The sequence below is a fragment of the Mustela nigripes genome, chromosome 14 (assembly GCF_022355385.1).
Source record: "Mustela nigripes isolate SB6536 chromosome 14, MUSNIG.SB6536, whole genome shotgun sequence".
In the NCBI taxonomy this organism is placed as follows: Eukaryota; Metazoa; Chordata; class Mammalia; order Carnivora; family Mustelidae; genus Mustela; species Mustela nigripes.
This window is the reverse complement of record NC_081570.1, coordinates 64,123,558-64,146,730: the sequence shown is the minus strand read 5'-3', so window position 1 is coordinate 64,146,730 and position 23,173 is coordinate 64,123,558. Positions and strand designations below refer to the sequence as shown.

General features: G+C 37.3%; 1 protein-coding gene across 1 annotated transcript in view; it reads left to right on the top strand.

The window, feature by feature from the left end:
* Positions 1–22,007, top strand: part of PIGK (phosphatidylinositol glycan anchor biosynthesis class K) — a 125,463-nt gene extending 103,456 nt beyond the window's left edge. Inside the window, exon 11 of the mRNA XM_059375167.1 lies at positions 21,607–22,007. Within this exon, the coding sequence (XP_059231150.1) occupies positions 21,607–21,723 (117 nt within the window). The 3' untranslated portion in view covers positions 21,724–22,007. The remainder of the gene's footprint in view (positions 1–21,606) is intronic.
* Positions 22,008–23,173: the final 1,166 nt, after the last annotated feature.

Sequence of the window (23,173 nt, the reverse complement as noted above, 5' to 3'; positions counted from 1 at the left end):
TAAGAGTTTTCAGCCTCCTATTTTACTTGTTTACTTGGCACATCTCTGTTGGCTGTGTTTCTGCCAAAAATAAAATAAATTAGTAATTGTTAATAGACTATAAGCCTTAGCCTGCCATTTTCAACTAGTATCGAAGTAGAAGAGGGCTGTGTGAGAGTTTTGTCATTGATTAAACCATATACAAGATCATTACTTGTATATGGTTTTCCACAGGCAAGATCATTACTAGTCTAGTATGGGAAAAACAATTTTAAGATTTGTTTTTGTTGTGCAAATATGTTAAACAATTTTATAATAACTACTATGACTAAAAGTGACTACTTTTGTTAAAAAATACTTTCTCAAACTTTAGATAATTAAAAAAAATTTTTTTAAGATTTTATTTATTTATTTGAGAGAGAGAGCCAGAGTGAGAGAGCATGAGAGGGGAGAGAGAAGCAGACTCCCCATGGAGCTGGGAGCCCCGTGTGGGACTTGGTCCCAGGGCTCCGGGATCATGACCTCAGCTCAAGGCAACCACTTAACCAACTGATCCACCCTAGATAATTTATTTTAAAAGAAATTTAGTTTATAATCTTTTTAGGACTAAGCAAATGATATTGCAGAAAAATTAACAAATTAATTTTTGTCTCTGAAGAATGACTTCACTTAAGCACAAAGAGGCTTCCTCATTTGTTCTTTAGACTATATATTTCAAAAGAGAAGTTGCCAATTTAACACTTAAAAGCATTTTGATGATTCTCTTGGGAGATTCACACTGAAGAAGTTATGAAAATTATGCCTAAAAACAAAGATTTGGATTTAATTTTTTCTTAAATAGTAAAGTCACAAAGTCCATTATAGTAATTTTTTTCTTAACCATTTACCCATTTAGAAATAGTTGTACAACTGAAGGCAAGCATTATTCATTATTGGCGTATTAGTGGGATTTTTGTTATTGTATTTGGGGAGTTTTTGGTACAACAAAATATAATTAAATGTACTTTTTGGATTTTCAGATGAAGTAAGTCGTAATAATTAATCCCACTGATAATTTTCACATCAGAGAAAATTTTCCTAGTGGTTTGAAATCATAAAATAATGTAAGGATACTGATTTCCCACTGCTTTTGTAGAATCTAGACTTTTAAAATTCCATCCAATAGTTACATCTCATAGATGATAACCCTCCAAAAGATTATGCAGTAAAGGACAAAATCAGACAGCTCTAAATCACTATACAACTTTAGGGAAGGGAAATATTTCTTTTACTCTCAAGTTCTGTGGCTGGGCCCGAGAATTAAACAAAAATAAGACAGATAAACAGGAGAAAAACATACAGATTTTATTTAGTATTTTCATGTGCATGTGAGGTATTCATAAGGAAAAGGAATACCAAAGAAGCAGTGAGGACGTATATATTTTAATAAAGAAATAGTGCTTTTGTGGAGAAGGGATGAGACAGAGAAGCTTGGAATAGGGGCAGTACATTGTAGGAAAATGACTAGGAAATATCAGATGGAAACTGATGGAAGGTAAGGGCTATTTCAGTAGGCTAGTTTGTATAGATTGATTTTGGTGTTGACTGCCAGTACCAGTGATAAAATTGTTTTCTTCCTGGAACAGAGAAAGCACCTTTTCATGGGAAATTTTTTGATTGGCTTTTAGGTAGATCATTAGGAAGATCATGCATTGCTGTTTCCCAAGTGCTTTCAGTTAGAAATAATCAATATGCCAGGCTGATCTGGGGTGGTCTGTTCCGAACTCATTAACAGCCTTCCTCTAGCGCATGGGTTGGCCAACTGTAGCCCACAGATCAAATCTAGCCTGCCACCTGTTTTTGTAAATGAAGTTTTATTGGAACACACCTAAATCCATTTTCATACTATTGTCTACAGCAGAGAGGGGGGCAGAGAGAAAGGAAGGGAAGCAGGCCCCATACTGAGCAGAGAGCCTGATGTGGGACTCGATCCCAGGACCCTGAGATCATGACCTGAGCTGAAGGCAGAAGCTTAACCCACTGAGCCACCCAGGCGCCCCTTTGTGTGTGTGTGTGTGTTCATTCATTTATTCTACTAGAAATAATCTGTACTATGGGGGAGAGCTGAGTACTTGGAACAGATTATATGGCTGGAAAAGCCTAAAATATTTATTATCTGGCCCTTTGCAGAGAAAGGAAGAGCCCTGCTCCAAAACCTTTTCTTCATCTCTAAAGCAGGGTAATAATACTATTTATCTTAAAGGCTATGCTTTTAAAATACTTATAATAATGCATGGCATATGATAAACATTTAAAAAGTGTTGGGCTTTATTACCTGCAATTTCTACTTGATTCTCTTGGGTTCTTCCCTAGGCATTCTAAAATATCCCTTTTGTTTTTCACTTTGACTGAAAATTCCCTTCATTCTAGACGGAAGCTCTCTTCCTTTCTATATGCATTAAGAATATGGAAATCTGTGTACACTTTACAGAAATACATGTCTTTTTTACTCTCTGCCTTAAAACTAGATAAGATGGCAGTGTGTATCTTCCAGGGCACACACTGTCAAATTCATTGCCATAAAGTTATTTTTGTGTCATCTATCTTTTGAATGTCTGCATAATCTATAATCTTGTCCCCTCTTTGATTCTTCTCTTTTTTTCTTTTAGTTGGTTTTGCCAGAAGTTTTATCAATATTACTAACTTTCAAAGAAGCACTTTTTAGTATTGATGTTTTTCTGTATTTCTTTGTTTCACTTTTATTGAACTCCATTTTTTTTTCTTTTTTCTGCTTACCATGGGTTTCATTTGCTCTTCTTTTTCTAGTTTCTTTGGGTAGAATCTTAGAGTACTGAGTGAAGAAATTTTTTTTTTTATACAAATATTTAAAGCTACACATATCTCTGTAAGCATACTTTATTTGCCTCCCACACATTTTGAAATGTATTTTCATTTTCATTCAGTCAAAATAATTTCTAATTTCCCTTGTGATTTATTTTTGGATTTTGTAGAAATGTATTTAATTTCCAAGTATTTGGGGGATTTTCCAAATATATCTTTTGTTAATGATTTCTAGTTTAATTCCACCATGTAGAATACTTTGTATGATTTTAGTCCTTTAAAGTTTATTGAGACTTCTGTTACAGATCCCAGTTTGGTCTGTAATGGAGAATGTTCTATGTGTACTTATAAAGACTTTGTATCCTACTATTATTGGGTGGAGTGAAATAATATCAACTCTATCAGATTTGTTGATAATATTCAAGTTTTCTATATATATTTTTAAAGATTTTATTTATTTATTTGACGGAGAGACACAGTGAGAGAGGAAACAGAAGCAGGGTGAGTGGGAGAGGGAGAAGCAGGCCTCCCGCAAAGCAGGGAGCCCAATGTAGGGCTTGATCCCAGGATCCTGAGCCACCCAAGTACCCCAAGTTTTCTATATTCTTTCTGATTTTTTAAAACTTATTAGTTCTGGGACACCTGGGTGGCTCCAACTCTTGGTTTCAGCTCAGGTCATGATCTCAGGGCTGTGAGATGGAGCCTCACAGTAGGAATCTCTGTCCCACTCCCTCTGCCAATGAGTCCCATCAATCAGTAAATACTTGCTAATTCTAAGTGCGTGCTGAAATGTACAATTATAATTTTTTCCTTTTCTGTCAGTTTTTGCTTTATGTATTTGAAGTTCTGTTGAAGAATAAACAGATTTGGAATTCATGTGTCTTTTTGATTAATCTGTTTATCAGTGTGAGGTCATTTTTAATCCCTATAATATCCCTTGTTCTAAATTCTACTCTGTTCTAATGTTAATATAGCCTGCCCAGCTTTCTTTTCCATGGTATGTCTTTTTTCATTTGTTTACTTTTAATCTATCTGTGTCTTAAATTTAAAGTAAGTTTCTTATAGACAGAATATCATTGAATTTTATATAATTAGTCAATCTGCAATATTTTCCTTTTAATTGGAGTATTAAGATCCTTCCACTTAATGTACTTATCAGTATTTAAATTGCATTTAACACTGGTTTGGTTTAAATCTGCCATATTGCTGTTTGTTTTCTATTTGCTCCATCTGTTTTTAGTTTCTTTTTCCTGCTCTTCCTGCCTTCTTTTGGATTGAGTATTTTGTATGACTCCATTTTATTTCTATTTTTGGTTTGTTAGTGAATCTACTTTGTTGCCAGTGTTGCTCTAGGATGTATAATATATACATCTTTATTACAGTTCCTTTAAATAATATTATACTATGTATGTATAATATAAGAACTTTATAATGGTATATTCTTAATCCCTCCCTCCTGTCCGTTGTGCTGCTGTTTTTGTATGTTTTGATTCTACATGTTACGATCCCTATACTACATTATTGTCATTATTGGTTTAGTCAATTACCTTCTAAAGAAACATGAAAAAGAGGAAAAATATTTTTATATTTATCTACCTCTTTACCACTTCTATCTCTCCTCATTCAGTTGTGTAAGATTGCATTTCTGATATAATTTTCCTTCTGCCTGAAGAACTTCTCTTAACATTCCTCCTAGTCTGAATCTATGATAGATATACCTTACAGAGTGTAGGTATTTGGTATATACTATCTTATAGTATAGGTCTGTTGAATTCTCAAAGCTTTCATTTTACTAAAAAATGCCTTATTTCACCTTCATCCTTGAAAGATTTTTTTTTTCACTTGGTACATTTTCCCTAGAATTCTAGGTTAACAGATCTTTTCTTTTAGTGCTTTAAGTTGTCTTTCTACTATCTGGCCTCCTTCAATCATTCTTTGTTCCTTTGTACCTTTTTCTTAAAAGGCCAGGTGGTAGATACTTTAGGATTGAAGGTTATCTGGCCTTTGTTGCAGCTACTCAACTTTGATGTAGCATAAAAGCAGCAGTAGAGGGGTGCCTGGGTGGCTCAGTCAGTTAAGAGGCTGCCTTCGGCTCAGGTCCTGGTCCTAGGGTCCTGGGATCGAGCCCTACATTGGGCACCCTGCTCGGCAGGAAGCCTGCTTTTCCCTTTCCCACTCCCCCTGCTTGTGTTCCCTCTCTCACGGTGTCTTCTCTGTCAAATGAATAAATAAAAAATCTTAAAAAAAAAAAAAGCAGCAATAGATAATATGAAAAAGTGAATGAGTATGGTTGTATTCTAGTAAAACTTTATCAAACTCACATGACTGGCACATGTGCTGTGGTTTGCTGAACCCTGCTGTCTAAGAACAAATCTCTTTTCATCTGATTGCTTTTAAGATGTTCTCTTTATCATTGTTTTTTTGGCATTTTGATTGTGATTATCCTTTTGCGTGGTCCATATCTGTTATGCCTGGTGTTGAGCTTTGTGGGTTTGGTGGTTTATAGTTTTTATGAAATTTGGAAACATTTCAGTCATATTTGTTTTAGATAGTTTTCTCCCTCCCCACTTGGGACTCCAGCTGCACAGATGTGATCTGGCTTGAGATGGTGCCACAGGCCACACTCTGTTTATTCTTTTTGCTGCTCTTTTTCTTTCTGTGCTTCATTATGAATAATTTTTGTTGTTCTTAATAGTTTCTTGCTAATTCTATAGTGTCTAATCTGTTAATTCCATTCAGTATATTTTTTCATTTTCTGTATCGTATTTTCATCTCTGGAAATCCTGTGTGGGCCTTATTGATGTATTCTCTTTCTCTCCTCACATGTTCATGGTTTTCTTTATATCCAGTTTATAATAGCTATCTGAAAAGAAAGCCCTGTCTACTAAATCCGTCATTCTCAGGTATGAGTCTGTTTTAATTGATAGATTTTTCTCCTGGCTCTGGGTCATATTTTTCTCCTTTCCATGAATTTTTGTTAATTGGATGCTAGGTATTTTAAGTTTTGTTGTTGCTCTTGGATTTGGGATTTTTGTTCATTCATGTAGCAGTGTTAGATTTTGTTCTGGGATCAGTTTGATCCCTTTAAGAACTGCTTTTCAGTTGTTAGAGGCAGAACCAGAGCAGATCCTTCTCTGGAAGGTGGGATGGGGAGAGAGCCCCACTATTTCTGATTTATCCTGCCTTATTCTGCATTAGACCCAATATGAGCTGTGACAGGTGCTCTGCATATTATGAATTTTAGGAGTGTTTGGCCTGTTGTTTTTGGTGTTTTGTGTTGTTTTCCTCTGTCAGCTTCTTTTTGTGCATGCAGAAATGAGCACTGTACAGAAGACTCCAGAAGACCCTTCACAAACCTCTGGAGCTCTGTCCTGCTCCCTCCTCTTCAGTAGTCTGCCCTGCAAATTCTAGCTGCTCAAACCTCTCTGTATGTCTCCTTAACTCAGCAAGACTGCCAGGTTTTGTTTGGGTCCCCCTCCTTGTGCTGAAGCTTGGGAGCTTTCGTCAGGCAATAGGCTTGGGCACTCAAAAGACTCGTTTTATTTGTTTCCATTCTACCAGGGGTCAGAAAACTACTGCAAATTGTCCAGTACCTGAAAACCATTGTTTCCTACCTTCTGTATTATTTTCTGTTTGTCCAGAATGGGCTGGTAGTTCCTGTAGCATTAAACCTAACATCGGCAGAAGCAGTACTCTGATTACCTCTTAACAGACACAGATAAATAACTGTTGATAAATGTACTTTTATTATTTATTTGTGGGAACAGTGGGTTCTGTCTCAAGAACTAAGAACTAAGGGGTGCCTGGGTGGCTCAGTGGGTTAAAGCGTCTGCCCTTGGCTCAGGTCATGATCCTAGGGTCGGGATCGAGCCCTACATCGGGCTCTCTGCTTAGCAGGGAGCCTGCTTCCCTTCCTCTCTCTCTGCCTGCCTCTCTGCCTACTTGAGATCTCTGTCAAATAAATAAATAAAATCTTAAAAAAAAAAAAAACAAAACAAAAAGAACTAAGAACTAAAAAAACAGATTCGTGTATTTCAAACTTCAAATTGTTTTCACATTTACTAAATAATGTTTTTAATTTCTCACTGGATACTTAAAATAGATTATATTGTTAATTGATTAATGCAATTCTTAATTTTTTCCTTAAGTCATAAAACCAAGAGTATAAACTAGCAAATTAGTACTTAATATTTGAATATTTGTATTTCTTATTTTCAGGAAGAAAATAATATGTAACTAAGACAAATTGGTTGCTCTATTTTATTTGAGGACTGTGAAACCTTGATAAGGTTCAGAAATGGATAAGGTATCACTAACAGATCACAGTGTGGTAGACTAACACCCATAAACTGACTGTTTTGTAAGATAGGACCCAATTACCATTGGTGCCTAGAGAAAAAGAAATTAATTCTTACTGGGGTATGAGAACAGGCTTCAGCTGGAGGTGAGATTTGAGCAGGGTTTTAGAGAATGAATAGATATGGAAGAATAGGAGCAATTAGAGTAGAATATTTCATTCTCTTCACTTACTTTTTTAAGCATATAAAGTTAGTATCTTAATCAGTTATTCACCCAAGGAAGAGTTGCCAGGACTAATGAATAGTTAGTTTCATTTTAAGTCTTCATTGTTAATTAGTTTTCTCTTGCTGTGTAACAAACAAACTTAGTGATTTAAGAGCATTAATAACAGTTCTTTGATTAAGGTGTCAACCAGGATAGCAGTGTCATCTGAGGCTTAGGGTCCTCTTCCAAGTTTACTAGTTATTGGCAGAATTCAGTTTCCCCCGGTTGTAGGGCTGACTGAGGCCCTGGGCTCTAAGAGGCTGCTTGCTTTCCCTGCCTGTCCTTCATGCCACAACATGGCCGTTTGATTCTTCATGAGCAGCAGGAGAGCATCTCGGCAGTGTCTAATATATTGATCTCTTTGACTTCTGTCTCTGATATGTAGACTCTTTTAAAGGGCTCACCTTGGGGCTCCTTGGTGGCTCAGTCATTAAATGTCTGCCTTCAGCTCAGGTCATGATCCCAGCGTCCTGGGACTGAGCCCCATATCGGGCTCCCTGCTCACTGGGGAGCCTGCTTCTCTCTCTCCAGCTCCCTCGTGGTTCTGTTTCCACTCTTGCTATCTCTCTCTGTCATAAAAAAATCAACTCTTTAAAAAAATAATAAAAAAAAAACAAAGGGCTCACCTTATTAGGTCAGTCCCTCCCCCCAGGATAATCTCGTTTTTTATTCACTGAATATCAACTGATTAGGGACCCTAATAATATCTTCAGAATCCCTTCATCTTTGATACATAATGTAACCTAATCATAGGAGAGATTAGCCCATCAAATTTACAAGTTCTGTCCACACTCAGGGGGAAGGGATTTACACAGGGAATGTACATCAGGGAGAGGGAATCTGGGGGCTGACTTAGAATTCTGCTGACCACAGTTTGATTTATACTATTAATATAATTTGAAAAGTACAAATTATATTTTATAAAGAAGAAAAAGAGAGACTGGAAATACTAATAAACCACCACAGATCAAACAGTTGAAAACAAACAGCTCTTTTCTAAAGTTATTAGAATTGTAGTTTCAGTATACTGTATTTTTTTCTTTAAAATGTAATTTTTTTAAAAGATTTTATTTATTTATTTGACAGACAGAGATCACAAGTAGGCAGAGAGGCAGGCAGAGAGAGAGAGGGAAGCAGGCTCCCTGCCCAGGAGAGAGCCTGATGCGGGGCTTGATCCTAGGACACTGGGATCATGACCTGAGCCAAAGGCAGAGGCTTTAACTCACTGAACCACCCAGGCACCCCTTTAAAATATAATTTAACTGAACTGATGTGATCATTATATTTTAAGAAAAGAATTTCATCAAAACTTTGGAAATTTTCTGTGTGCTTCCCAGTAAACACATATAATTTTGAAAATCTTCAGTTTCTTCTCTGTACATAACTTTAGTGCTTAGATCTCTGCTCTGTTAACTATTTTGCAGTTCTGTGGTAATGTTCTCCTAGCAACATGAAAGGGGAGGCTGAATATTGTGCACAATTGGCAATGCGGTGTTGCTTAGTTACCTATCTTTTTAATTTGAAATATTAGGCATTTCAATAATGGGTGGCCCTTAAGCTCTTAAGTGTTCGCTCACGACACATCGCAGTGTTTTATGTGTGCTTTTCACCTCTGTATTATAGCTGTTATTGTGAAAGGTTAAAAAAAATAGGACTGTATTTAATAGCAGTCCGTAAAGTACTTTAACTACATAAAATCAGTCATTTTACGAGAAGTTCTAATATGGACACAAATGAAATTATAAGCTACATTTTAATATGAACTTACCTCAAATGCAGCTTTACTACCAAATGCAGTAATTATACCAATCTGTCATTTGATTGCAAGGAAAATCATTGTAGAGTGTCTAAAATATTACCTATAGTTGTTTTAAAAATAGCAATCTTGTTATACTCCAGGGGTATCATTAAATACATACTGAAAAATCACTTTATTATGTTGTCATGCTATTCATGTTACTTTTTCTTAAAGTTAGGATATCAACTACTAAACAGTATTATTGCAGTGCATCTCCTAATTTGGAAAAGATGAGTTTATGAAGATTCTTCAAAGTGGATTCTTTCTTTCTTTTTCTTTTTTTTTTTTTTAAGATTTTATTTATTTATTTGATAGTGAGAGAGAGGGAGAGAGGGAGAGCGAGCACAAGCAAGGGGAGTGGCAGGCGGGAGAGGGATAATCAGACTCCCTGCTGATCAGGGAAACCTGATGTGGGGTTCCAGCTTGATCCCAGGACCCTGAGATCATGACCTGAGTCAAAAGCAGATGCTTAACTGACTGAGCCACCCAGGCACACCTAAAGTGGATTCTTTCAAGAGAAGTTTTTCCTATATATTCCCTTTCCCCCTGCACACACACAGAATTATTAAAGAAATACATATCCATTGTAGAAAATGTATTTCCAAATGTATATACAAGTTTAGAGAAGAGATTAAGACTACCTAATTCTGTTTCTTCCAGAGAAATATTATTAAGACCTTAATATATTCCTTTTCTTTGAATATTGTTATAGATCATATTTCATACATAATTTGAAATCTTTTATTTTATTATTACAGCATAAGCATGTTTCTAAATCATTAAAATTGTTTGAGAACATTTTTGATTACTGTGTATGTAGGTGTACCATATTTCCTGTATTATTATTTATATGGATTGTTTTCTGTTTTTTATTATGTAAATAACACTGAGAAGAAAATCTGTGTAAAACCGTTATTAGCATTTTTTAATTTCTTAATATAGATCCTAGCTCAGAGTGTAACAGTTCCTCTGAATGGAAAGATACAAATATTTTAAAGACCTCTAAATCTGTTAATTATTTTTCTGAAAAGTTGACCATCCTCATTAACATTTACTAGTTTAATTTTTAAAAGATGAAGAAATAGTTAATATATTATTTTTTTAATATTTTATTTATTTATTTGACAGAGAGAGATCACAAGTAGGCAGAGAGAGAGAGAGAGAGAGGGAAGCAGGCTTCCTGCCGAGCAGAGAGCCTGATGCGGGACTTGATCCCAGGACTCTGAGATCATGATCTGAGCCGAAGGCAGCAATTTAACCCACTGAGCCACCCAGACGCCCAATATATTGTTTTTTTTTTAAAAGATTTTACTTATTTATTTGACAGACAAAGATCACAAGTGGGCAGAGAGGCAAGCAGAGAGAGAGAGAGAGAGAGGAGGAGGAAGCAGGCTCCCTGCTGAGCAGAGAGTCCGATGTGGGGCTCGATCCCAGGACCCTGGGATCATGACCTGAGCTGAAGGCAAAGGCTTTAACCCACCCAGGTGCCCCAATTTTTAATTTTTTGTAATCAAGATGATTGAGTTTTTTCTATGCTAATTAGCCATTTGTAATTATTTTGTGAAAATTTTCATTTCCTTATTCCATTTATTAATAAACCTTTGTGTCTTACTGTTTTCAGGAAGATCTTCATGTACTAAACTTAACCCCTTTCTGTCATATTTTCCCATTTATTCACCTTTTGATTTGTACACTTTGCAAAATACAGAGCTTTCAGAAAAGTTCGTTTAAGAATCTCTTCACCTTTTCTTTTTGATTTTCCTTTATTGCTTTTAGATTTATAAATCCCTTTAGTGTGCAAATTCTCCTACATTTTATCTGTTTTTTGCTCCATTCACCTGTGGGTGGGCACTGACTCAAGCTAGTAGAAGCTTCTTATCTCAAATCCCAACTCACAACTGGGCATTTACAGGATGAATCTTTCTAGCCCTTGATACCTGCTATGCCCAAAGAGCATCCATTCTTTAAACAGTGTTTCCCAGTTGCTACCGTCCTGGGGGCTCAGCAGCAAACTAACAGATGAAATCTCCACCATCATGGATCTTCCATCACCTTCCTTCTGCCTTTCAGCAGTGCCTAAAAGGCACTGCTCTGCTCTCCACCAACTGAAATATTGCACGTTTTTCAAGGGCCAGTTCTCCTAAGAAGTCCTTTCTGAGTCAGCTCGCAGGGCCTTTGATTCATGTGTTCTGCTCCTCACAATGAGTTTCCATTGCCACTGCTCTCCACTGGTACTTTTTAAAAAAAGATTTTATTTATTTCTTTGTCAGAGAAAGAGAGAGAGAGAGAGAGAGCAAGCATGGGGAGCGGCAGGCAGAGGGAGAAGCAGGCTTCCCACTGAGCAAAGAAGCCAGATACAGGACTTGATCCCAGGACTCTGGGCTCATGACCTGAGTCAAAGGCAGACACTTAACTGACTGAGCCACCCAGGTGCCTCTCTCCACTGGTTCTTTTAACATAGCTACCGTTAGGATGTGTCCCTAGGTACCACTTCACAAAGATTTTTAAAAAAGATTCTACATCTAATATTTTTATATCTAATTCTAAACCATGTAAAGTGTATTTTGTTTTATAATGTTGGGCTAGAAACAGGACTGTTTTTACCAAATGTCAATCCAGAGCACCAGTAAGAATAATTTCTTGCCCACTGATCTGTGATAGCTCGCTCTTTTATTGTGTACTAAATTCTTGGCTACTGGGCTTGATTGCCTGCTTTCTATTCTGTTGCATTGATCTTTCTATTTTGCATGAGAACAAAATTATAGATTAGCTTTATCATATCTTTTTTTATATTCAGGACTGTTTACTTGTTTTTATAGGGTAATTTGGATTGTTTACCTTAAATCTCATGTTATGGCTATTTATGTTATTTTGTTTTTTATTGCTGTTGTGAATGGAATTTTTTTTCTGTTCTGTTTTTTTACTCATTTTTGGTAACATATTGAAAGACTTTTTTATATTTACCTCAAATCTGAGCTCTTTATTGTTCATAATTATGGATTGATTTTGTAGAGTTTGTTGATATCTAATCATAATATTTGCAAATGAAAATTTACTTCTCCTTACTAGAAGTTATGTCTAGATTGGCTGGAAATTCCAGAGCAATATTAAGTAATAATGTTGACAGTGGATGTTCTTGTCACAGAAAAACTAAAATCATAGATAAGGAAAAACTGTGTTCAATTTTATATTTAACAAATTATAGTAAAAAATAAAGCATCTTTAATTATCTTAGATTAGATTAATTGCTTTGCAAATTTACCATGAGTGAGGTGCATCAAAATCCTGGGAGATCATCATTTCCCCAGCAGGGGGCAACAGCTGGGTAACACTAATTACTAACTAAAAAGGAAAGGAGCTAGACTTCCGGTCTAGATTGTGGGTGGGAGGAGGAAGGCTAGAGGAAGCTAGGTGAATTGATCTCTGGGTTCCCCTATTTCATTTCCTGGAGAGCAAGCGATTCCTGGCGTGGTGCCAAGTAGAGTCCGTCTTTTTCCAGGCAGACTATAAGAGAGAGCTGGAAGAGCATCCATATAGCTCCTTTACTGGGGAAGTTGTGCAAAGAACATTCATGAACTGTACCTCTAGAAGACCAATAGCGGGTATTTTTCCAGGATGGCTTCATGAGAGTCTGGCTCTGGATAACTGTTCAGGTGTGACAGATGCTAGTTGAAGTCCTTTGTGAAAGTTAGATGAGTTAAGGGGGCAGGAATTCTTATTCTAGCAGGTCAGAGGAGGTTATTTTGTCAGACCTCCCTCACCTCAGCGAAGTTCATGGTGGACAAGAGGTTGATTAGTTGCCTTTAAGCTGTTCTTAATTATACCATTCCTGCAGAAATCTGAAGCCACATATATGTAGATGGGAACTTTATTTTCTTATGATAATAAAAGATCAGGGTGTTCCTTCTACATTAATTACATCAGTGGTTGTATTCCATAGCTTTTGATGCTTAATAAAACACTCTAGGAGCGTCTGGGTAGCTCAGTCAGTTAAGTCTGCCTGTGGCTCAGGTCATGATCTCAGGGTCCTGGGATGGAGCCCAACGTCAGGCTTCCTGATCAATGGAGAGCCTGCCTCTCTCTCTTCCTCTGCCCCTCCCACCATTTGTGCTCTCTCACTCTATCTCAAATAAATAAAATCTTTAAAAAAAAATCTAAAACATAGTGGCCTATAGTATCAACCATTTTCTTAGCTTATAATTCTGCAGGTTGACAGGTTAGGCCAAGTTTAACGAAGTAGTTCTGTTCTTGGCTGAGTTCCCTTGTGAGTTTGTGGTCAGTCCTGGGTTGGTTAGCCGGTCTGCTTCTGGGAATTGGCTGGTTCTTTTACGGGGATCCTGAGTTCTTTTCTATATGATGTCTTTTTCTACAGAAGTCTTGCCTAGATATTTTTTCATCGTGGTAGCAGATTTCTGATAAAGCAGAAGCAAGCAAAGCCTTGGAATTAGGACACTTGCTTGTGTTGCATTTTGTCGACCAAAAAATGTCACAAGGCCAGCTGATTCAAGGAGCAAGGATATAAATTCCATTTCTTGGTGAGAGTTGCTATAATGGCACATATTGCAAAGGGCATGGATACAAGGGAAGTACGGAGAATTGGGCCATTTTTTGCCACCAGTCTGCCACAATTAGGTGAATGAAGGACTCAAAAGATGTGCTTAGGACACTATTTTCCTTGTCAATGTGGATTTTAATTTTGCACCCTTTTCATCTCAACCTGTTGCCCTTGTATCTTGTATAATTTTTCTCTTTGTACCATTTTTTAAAAATTTTTTGATTTCTTGGACATCTTTATTCAAGTCAAGCCAAGTAAAATTTTTCCAAAATTATCTTTTGGTTCTGTATTACATCTTATTCTGAGATATGTTCTCTGCATCTTCAGGATATTTCTTTCTCGTGTGTGGGAGTATTTTTACTCATAGACTTCTCTGTGTTTTTTCCTTTTTCTTAGAACGCTGTTGGTATGTGCCAACAGAGGGTGTGGATGCTTCTCCCTCTCTACTTCAGTTTGAATGCCTTCTCAGGCCTGCATCTGAAGAATAATCTGTTACACATTTCCTGTGATTGGCAGGCAGTCATCAAATGTAGTTTTGCTAAACTAAACCAGGATCCTCTGCTACCATGCTCCTTGTGCCTGGTTTGGGGGCACTTTAAGAAGATGAAGTGTATGGAAAAATCTGTTTCCTAACATGTGCTCCTAAAAGGATTTTTCCCGTATTTTCCCTTCTCTTCAGAGCTTCTCATGTGGATATTGAAACTTCTTAGACACAGTGAACCATTGTCCGTTGCCCTCTACGTTCTGACTCATTCTTTACTGGGAATTGTATTCAGAGGAATAAAGAGGTTTGCCGTTCGGATAGGAATGAGTTACACTACTCTGGCTGCCTCATAAAGCCACCCTTCTACTTTGTAAACACTATTTCTCTTGAATAGCAGGCAGAAAAAAGGAGAGAGCTAATGTCCCTCTCTCAGTTGACAGATTTACTGTGTTTCACAGAGCAAAGCAATCCTTTGCATTGTGTCCACTAATCAGGAAAACCAGGCCACTATTAATTTGTTTGTAGACCTGGTTTCTAGGACTTTGAGATAGTGAAATAATCTGAGGTTTCTCATCAGAGGTTAAATTCATTTTAGTTAGGATGTGCTCTTGTCTTTCTATGTCTTTATATGTATTTTCTGGAGAGGATGGGAAAGGCTGCACTGGAGGATTCTACTTAGATGCCATGTTAAGCTAAGAGTCCAAGTTGTATTTAATTAATAATTTGCCATTTTTTGTTAATCAAAAAATCTAATGACTACGTAATAAAAAAATAGCATCTGCAGATAGCCATTTTGAAAGCTGAAATTTGCTTCTGTTAGCCTGTACAGTGTTATACTGTAAATAGATATAAATTCCATTATAATTTTGGAGTGACCACATTTCATAGTTCTCCGTTATTACATTCAAAGGTCTAGCACTTTGTTCTTCTCTCTGGTCCTCTCCTGGGCATCAGTGGTCAAAATATGGGACACATTTTGTTGAAGGACAAGGAGACAATGCCTCCAGAATTCTCTGAGCCAGTCTTTGGAATAATAGATCAAAATAGCTGCCAGGACTAGTCTTGGGAGAAATGATAGTGATTTCCAAAGAAGCTGTAGTTGCCTTCTTCCTGGCAACTGTTTCTGACTAAGTTTCAGATCTAATGGTACAACTGTGACCTCAGGGAATCCATCTCATTGGAAAGTAACCAGAGTTTCTACAGCTGCAGAATTAAGATTGCTATTAACTACATGATTATTATTTCAGTAATCTCTAATGAATCATAGAATTTCAGTGATGTTCACTTTTTTTTTTTTTTTAAAGCATGGGTTAGTTTAAATACTATCTGAAAGTTACAGTATTTTTAAACTCAAAAGTTCATATTGCCTGAGCTGTTTTAGCACTGAAATTCATTAAATTGGTTTATGGAATAATTGATTGTATTATATATTATAGCCTATTCTTGTATAGGCAAGAGTTTAATGCCAGATTTTGATAATATTTATTTAAATTTTTTAAGCATTAACCTGTGTGCGTGTGTGTTCTCAAATACCATCTAAATCAGAGATTCCTGGATATTGGGGAAAATGTGAATCTTGTTTCCCCCCCATTAGGCCAATACTTTTTTTTTTTTTAATTTATTTCTTTTCAGTGTATCAGAATTCATTGTTTATGCACTACACCCAGTGCTCCATTCAATATGTGCCCTCCATAATACCCACCACCAGGCTCACCCAACTTCCACCCCCCGCCCCTTCAAAACCCTCAGATTTTTTTTCAGAGTCCATAGTCTGTCATGGTTCATCTCCTCCTCCAATTTCCCTCAACTCCCTTTCCTCTCCATTTCCCCATGTCCTCCGTGTTATTTCTTATGCTCCACAAATTAGTGAAACCATATGATAATTGACTTTCTCTGCTTGACTTATTTCATTCAGCATAATCTCTTCCAGTCCCGCCCATGTTGATACAAAAGTTGGGGATTCATCCTTTCTGATGGAGGCATAATACTCCATAGTGTATATGGACCACATCTTCCTTATCCATTCATCTGTTGAAGGCATCTTGGTTCTTTCCACAGTTTGGCAACTGTGGCCATTGCTGCCATGAACACTGGGGTACAGATGGCCCTTCTTTTCACTACGTCTGTATCTTTGGTGTAAATACCCAGTAGTGCATTTGCAGGGTCACAGGGAAGCTCTATTTTTAATTTATTAAGGAATCTCCACACTGTTCTCCAAAGTGGCTGCACCAAATTGCATTCCCACCATCAGTGTAAGAGGGTTCCCTTTTCTCCATATCCTCTCCAACACATGTTGTTTCCTGTCTTGTTAATTTTGGCCATTCTAAGTGGTGTAAGGTGGTATCTTAATATGGTTTTGATTTGAATCTCCCTGATGGCTATTGATGATGAACATTTTTTCATGTGTCTGATAGCCAGTTGTATGTCTTTATTGGAGAAGTGTCTGTTCATGTCTTCTGCCCATTTTTTTACATGATTATCTGTTTTGTGTGTGTTGAGTTTGAGTTCTTTATAGATCCTGGATATCAGCCTTTTGTCTGTACTGTCATTTGCAAATATCTTCTCCCATTCCGTGGGTTGCCTCTTTGTTTTTTTGACTGTTTCCTTTGCTATGCAGAAGCTTTTGATCTTGATGAAGTCCCAAAAATTCATTTTTGCTTTTGTTTCCTTTGCCTTTGGAGACATATCTTGAAAGAAGTTGCTGTGGCTGATATCAAAGAGGTTACTGCCTATGTTCTCCTCTATGATTTTGATGGATTCCTATTTCATGTTGAGGTCTTTTATCCATTTCAAGTTTATCTTTGTGTATGGTGTAAGAGAATGGTCGAGTTTCATTCTTCTGCATATAGCTGTCCAATTTTCCCAGCACCATTTATTGAAGAGACTGTCAAAGAAGACACAAAAAGATGGAAGACCATTCCATGCTCATGGATCAGAAGAATAAACATCGTTAAAATGTCTATACTACCTAGAGCAATCTATACTTTTAATGCCATTCTGATCAAAATTCCACCAGTATTTTTTTTTAAGATTTTATTTATTTATTTATTTGACAGAGAGAGAGAGATCTAAATAGGCAGAGAGGCAGAGGGAGAGAGGGGGAAGCAGGCTCCCTGCTAAGCAGAGAGCCAGATGCAGGGCTCGATCTCAGGACCCTGAGATCATGACCTGAGCCGAAAGTAGAGGCTTAACCCACTGAGCTACCCAGGCACCCCTCCACCAGTATTTTTCAAAGAGCTGGAGCAAACGATCCTAAAATTTGTATGAAATCAGAAGAGGCCCCCAATTGCTAAGGAAATGCTGAAAAATAGAAACAAAACTGGCGGCATCACGTTGCCTGATTTCAAGCTTTACTACAAAGCTGTGATCACCAAGACAGCATGGTACTGGCATAAAAACAGACACATAGGGACGCCTGGGTGGCTCAGTTGGTTAAGCGGCTGCCTTCGGCTCAGGTCATGATCCCAGCCTCCTGGGATCGAGTCCCACGTTGGGCTCCTTGCTCGGCAGGGAGTCTGCTTCTCCCTCTGCCTCTGCCTGCCATTCTGTCTGCCTGTGCTCGCTCGCTCTCCCTCTCTCTTTCTCTGATAAATAAATAAAATCTTTAAAAAAAAAAAAAAAAAACCAGACACATAGACCAGTGGAACAGAGTGGAGAACCAGACATGGACCCTCAACTCTATGGTCAAATAATCTTCGACAAAGCAGGAAAAAATATACAGTAGGTCCATACTCGTATGTTTCCAGGGAACATCTTCAAACTTTTGTATAAAGATGTGCTTCCATTAATAACTAATAATGACAATCTTTTCCCCATTTATGGAAAACTAATTTTTGATTTAGCTTTTTCATCCCTTTGGCATTGGTTACAATTTGTCTGAATAACAGAAAATAAACATGACAAAAACCAGGCACAGTGGTAACTAATGTTTAGTTCACTCACTTGTTTTTCATTGTCACATGCTTGTGATATCTACCTTCCCTATCTTTAATATAACTGAGCTTTATAGTAATCTAAATATTATAATCTGTATATTAATCTATAATCTTTATGTTAATCTGTATTTTCTACTGGAATTAAATTAAGATTTTTCATAGTGTGTCACTAATCTTTTCCATCTGAAATGCCACTGGACTTACCATCTTGTAAGATACTAGAAGGAAAGAACCTCTGTCATCATCGTCATTTCACATGTGATCAGAGCCGTTTCAGAGTTTTGCATAGAAAGTAATATGAGGAAGAATTGCATTACGATATTTTTGGTGTTTGGGGAGTTTTCTGGAAGGAATGAGAATAGACAGACTTAGGGTGGCACATAACCACTGTAAACAATACTGTCAGTTGTATTTAAATTATGTGGTTGATTAAAAACTGCATTATGATATGGAAATAGGTGGGTTTCTCTCCTATTAGTCTGACTAGTTAATTTTGAATTAAAATTTATACAAAAATCAGATTGTTGCAGATTCTGCTCCTCATAATTAACAAACACAAAAGAAAGTTATCTAAAAAGTATTTTGAATTTCAAATCATCACTTTTCTAGGTAGGAACAGGTAGTTATAGACTACACTTTCAGAAAACACATCATTGATGTAATTGTGCATTCATTCATTCCCAGAAGGTCTGTGTTACTATGCCCATTTTATAGATTCAGAAATTAAGAGTGACGAAGTGGCCTGACAGGTAACATGGGCTTTGACTGTTAAAACTAACCTTTGAAACCAAAGCAGTTGATTCTAAATCCAATGCTCTTTGAACCACACCACACCGAACCCTTGTTTTTAAATTATTTATTTAATTGTTTAAATTACAAAAGTAATGTGTGCTTGAAACAAACAATTCCTATATGGATACATATGAGGCTTTTATTAATATTACAAATATGTATACATATTATACAAATATATATTTGTATTTTAGGACAGTGTGTCTAGCAGCAATATGATTGATACATGGAAAAGAGAAGGCATCTTGGAGGAAGAGAAGCTAGTTAGGACACTATTTCAGTGACCCTGACAAGAAATGATAAGAACTAGAACTAAGATAGTGGCAGTGGCAATAGAAAACTTAGAAAGGACAGACATGATAGTTAGAAAACCTGCAAGAATTGGGAACTCATGAAGTGGGAAGGTCTGAGAATTGGGGGAGCTAGGAATGATTTCCAGCTTTATCACTTTGGTAATATGCCACTGATATGGATGCAGTGATGGAAAACAGGAAAGATGTCTGTTAATTGTACATAAACCTAGGATTTTAGCATATAGTTCCATGTTAGTGATACAAATTTGGGAGTCATAAGCTTGCTGACAGAGGTCAAAACCAGGGTACAGTTGTCACCCAGGGAGATTATATAAAGGGAAAGAATAAATGGGCGAGGGCAGAGCTCTAGATACCCCTAGCATTTAAGGAGCAAAGAAGACTGAAAACAGATGGTTAGAGAAATAGAGGAAAAATCTGGAGAGAGTACCACTGAAGCCAAGAGAGGAGAATTTCAGAAGAGAAGGAAGAAGTTACAGAAAGATAACCAAATTGAAAACCAGGCATTTCCACAGATAACTTCTCCATTTATAAAATTAAAAGAAAAATAGTTTCATTGTATCAAAATATTCCTTTGAATTCTTTTAGTGGGTTTTTAATGTTGTATACTTTAGACAACTATCAGCTATTTTAAAGTATAGATTATAAATAACTATAGAATGTGGCAGGATATTACTAGTATGGCCCTTACCAATGAATTCTGGCTGATTTGACTTGATTTGTTTTATATTTAAGCTTGCCTGACTGCCTGCCTGCCTTCTTTCCTTCCCTCTCTTCCTTCCTTCCTTCCTGCCTGCCTGCCTTCTTTCCTCTTGTAATGTGATGAGTTTAGGATTGAATAAAGAATGTTAGGTTGGGAAACCAAACTATAACGTGCAGGTGCCTCTAAGAGATTTATGAACCTTCCTTGGCTAGTTTACATGGTGACTAAAGAAAATTTTAGTATATGTGCTGCCGAAGCGAGCACAAAAGAAAATTTTAGATTACAGTTTCTCTTCACTCAGCTCTACTCTAATACATGATTCTAGGGACGCTTAGGTGGTGCAGTCAGTTAAGCAACCGACTCGGGTTCAGCTTGGGTCACGATCTCAGGTTGTGGGATCGAGCCCTTTCTTAAAGGGCTCCATGCTCAGCACCATGGAGTCTGCTTAGGTTTCTCTTTCTCCCTTTACCTCCCCCCACCAATATCACACACTCTCTCTCTCAAATAAATATATCTTTAAAAATATGTATGATTCTTGGGGGGTGCCTGGGTGGCTCAGTGGGTTAAAGCCTCTGCTTTCGTCTCAGGTCATGATCTCAGGGTCCTGAGATCGAGCCCCGCATCGGGCTCTCTGCTCAGCAGGGAGCCTGCTTCCCCCTCTCTCCCTCTGCCTCTCTGCCTATTTACAATCTCTCTGTCAAATAAATAAATAAAATCTTAAAAAAAAATGTATGATTCTCATAGCATAACTGTCCTTACAATCTTGGCCAGTAGTTCAGGAAGTAAACCTCATAAAAAGATGATAGTTGCAGACCTCCCAATTTCAGGGACATAATGTAGGTGTTGCAGTGACAACTAAATGGAGAGGACTGGCCTGCCTTTCCTTGCTGGACAAAGAAGTACACAAGACACTTGGCTGGGTGTTGAGAGGTAGGAATAGACAAGGGAATATAAAATGGACTCAGCCAAACTTTTCCCCCTGGAATTTTGCAGGGAGATAACTGATAAACATAATTATATTACTAGATAAAAGAGTAGAAGGAGCTACACATTCAAAGAAAAGAATATATCAGGTGTGAAAACCTGAAGGAGTTGGCATTTCAGTTGGTGAGTTTCAGGTAGGCAGAGTGGAGAAGGAACATTGTGTCAAGGACTTAACATGACCAAAGGTATGGGCCCCCAAACAAGTATTTGTTGAATAGCAGAACAAATGGAATTGGATAACATTTGTTTTTCCACTGACTTAATGAGTATAGTATATGTATGTCTCCTGTGTGCCAGGCACCGTGGCAGGTGGATGCTGGGAATACAAGCAAGAGGGCCCTCATAGAGCTACAGTCTAGTGGGAGAGACAGACAAAAACCAACAAACTAATGAGTATATAAATTCAAAGTGCAAAGGACTAGTAGGCTATGGAAGAGAGATGTTTGGCTGGGTAGTCAAGGAAGCCTCTTTGAAGAAACAAAATGGCATCTGAAACTGACCTTCATAAGAACCACGTTGAACTATTTACCCAGTTAGAAGCTTTTGTTGTTGCTGCTGTTCTAATACATTTAATTTGGTTAAATTACTCCCCCTTCAAACATAGGCTGTGAAATTTCTGTCTTCCATCAGTATTTGTTTGACCCAATATTGTTAAGTTCACCATGTCCTCTTTGTTTTGCAGAAACCAAAGCTGAAAGATTGGCATCCTCCTGGGGGTTTTATTCTGGGATTGTGGGCACTCATTATAATGGTTTTCTTCAAAACATATGGAATCAAGCATATGAAGTTCATTTTCTAGATGTGTGAAGAAGACAGCATAGAAGACTGCAACCTTGGATAAAATCTTACATCATTATGCTTTTTAAAAAATACATTGTTCTTGTGTGAATTTGGCAAAAAGTATAGGGGAACTAAATTTGAATGAACTATTTTATAACTTAAAGAAAAACAACTGTTAATGCAGGTGCTTAGTAGCACTAATTATACTTTTTTGTTGTTGTTGTGCATGTTATTAAAAAGATTGGACAAAGATCAGAGTATATTTAATGGCTGTTTTTGAAAATAAAAATTTTCCCTATCTTACCCCCTTTTCATTTGGAAAAGAAGAAAATGTGAAGACATTTAAATTCTCATTAGCAGAGGTAATTTCTGTCAGGATTTTTGTGTGTGTTCTCCTGGTCTCTTTTTTCTGTGTCATATTTCTTTCCTAAATAGCGATCGTATAGAATATTTCATTCTGTAATTTTACTTTTCATTTTACAATATGTTATCAACCCTTCCCCTCTCCTTGGACATTTTTCAGAACACATTGTGAATAGTTGCACAGTATGCATTTTATGAATGTATAGTAAGTTATTTAACACTCTTCTATTGTTGGAGCTACTTACCTTGTTCTCAGAATCTTCCTTTGGTTCATTCTTCAGTGTGTTAGTATTTTACTCTGAGCCACTCATAGAATTCTGCAGCTTTTTTTTTTTTTTCTTTTTTAAAGATTTTATTTATTTGACAGAGAAATCACAAGTGGGCAGAGAGAGAGAGGAGGAAGCAGGCTCCCAGAGAGAGCCCGATGCGGGACTCGATCCCAGGACCCCGAGACCACGACCTGAGCCGAAGGCAGCGGCTTAACCCACTGAGCCACCCAGGCGCCCCTGCAGCTTTAATTATATGTAAATATTTTAAAAATGAGCTCCTTAACTGAAGTCTTCAGAACCTTATTTGCTGTCAGTTTTCTGGAAAATATAAGACCTTTGAGAATTTCATATTATTGACTACACAAGAGAAACAGATCCCATCATTTTTTTTTTAAGATTTTATTTATTTATTTGACAGAGAGAGATCACAAGTAGGCAGAGAGGCAGGCAGAGAGAGGGAAGCAGGCTCCCTGCTGAGCAGAGAGCCCGATGTGGGACTCAATCCCAGAACCCTGAGATCATGACCTGAGCCGAAGGCAGAGGCTTAACCCACTGAGCCACCCAGGCGCCCCCCCATCATTTTTAATTTCTAAGCATTCTTTGATCCCCAAGAGTTGATTACATCCTCTACAGTTTCCATATTGAAAGAGACACTGTTTCTTTTTGTTTAAGGAAAGCCCTGTTCACTGGCTGGGTCTATACTTTTCCTGAGATAATCTCATAGAGTGGATGACTGTCTGGAAATTTCACATGTAGGGCCCTACCTTCATGTTTGATGCATCACTTAAGGCAGGAAAGACCTTTCTGCTCTCTGACATCACTTTTTTTTTTAAGCCA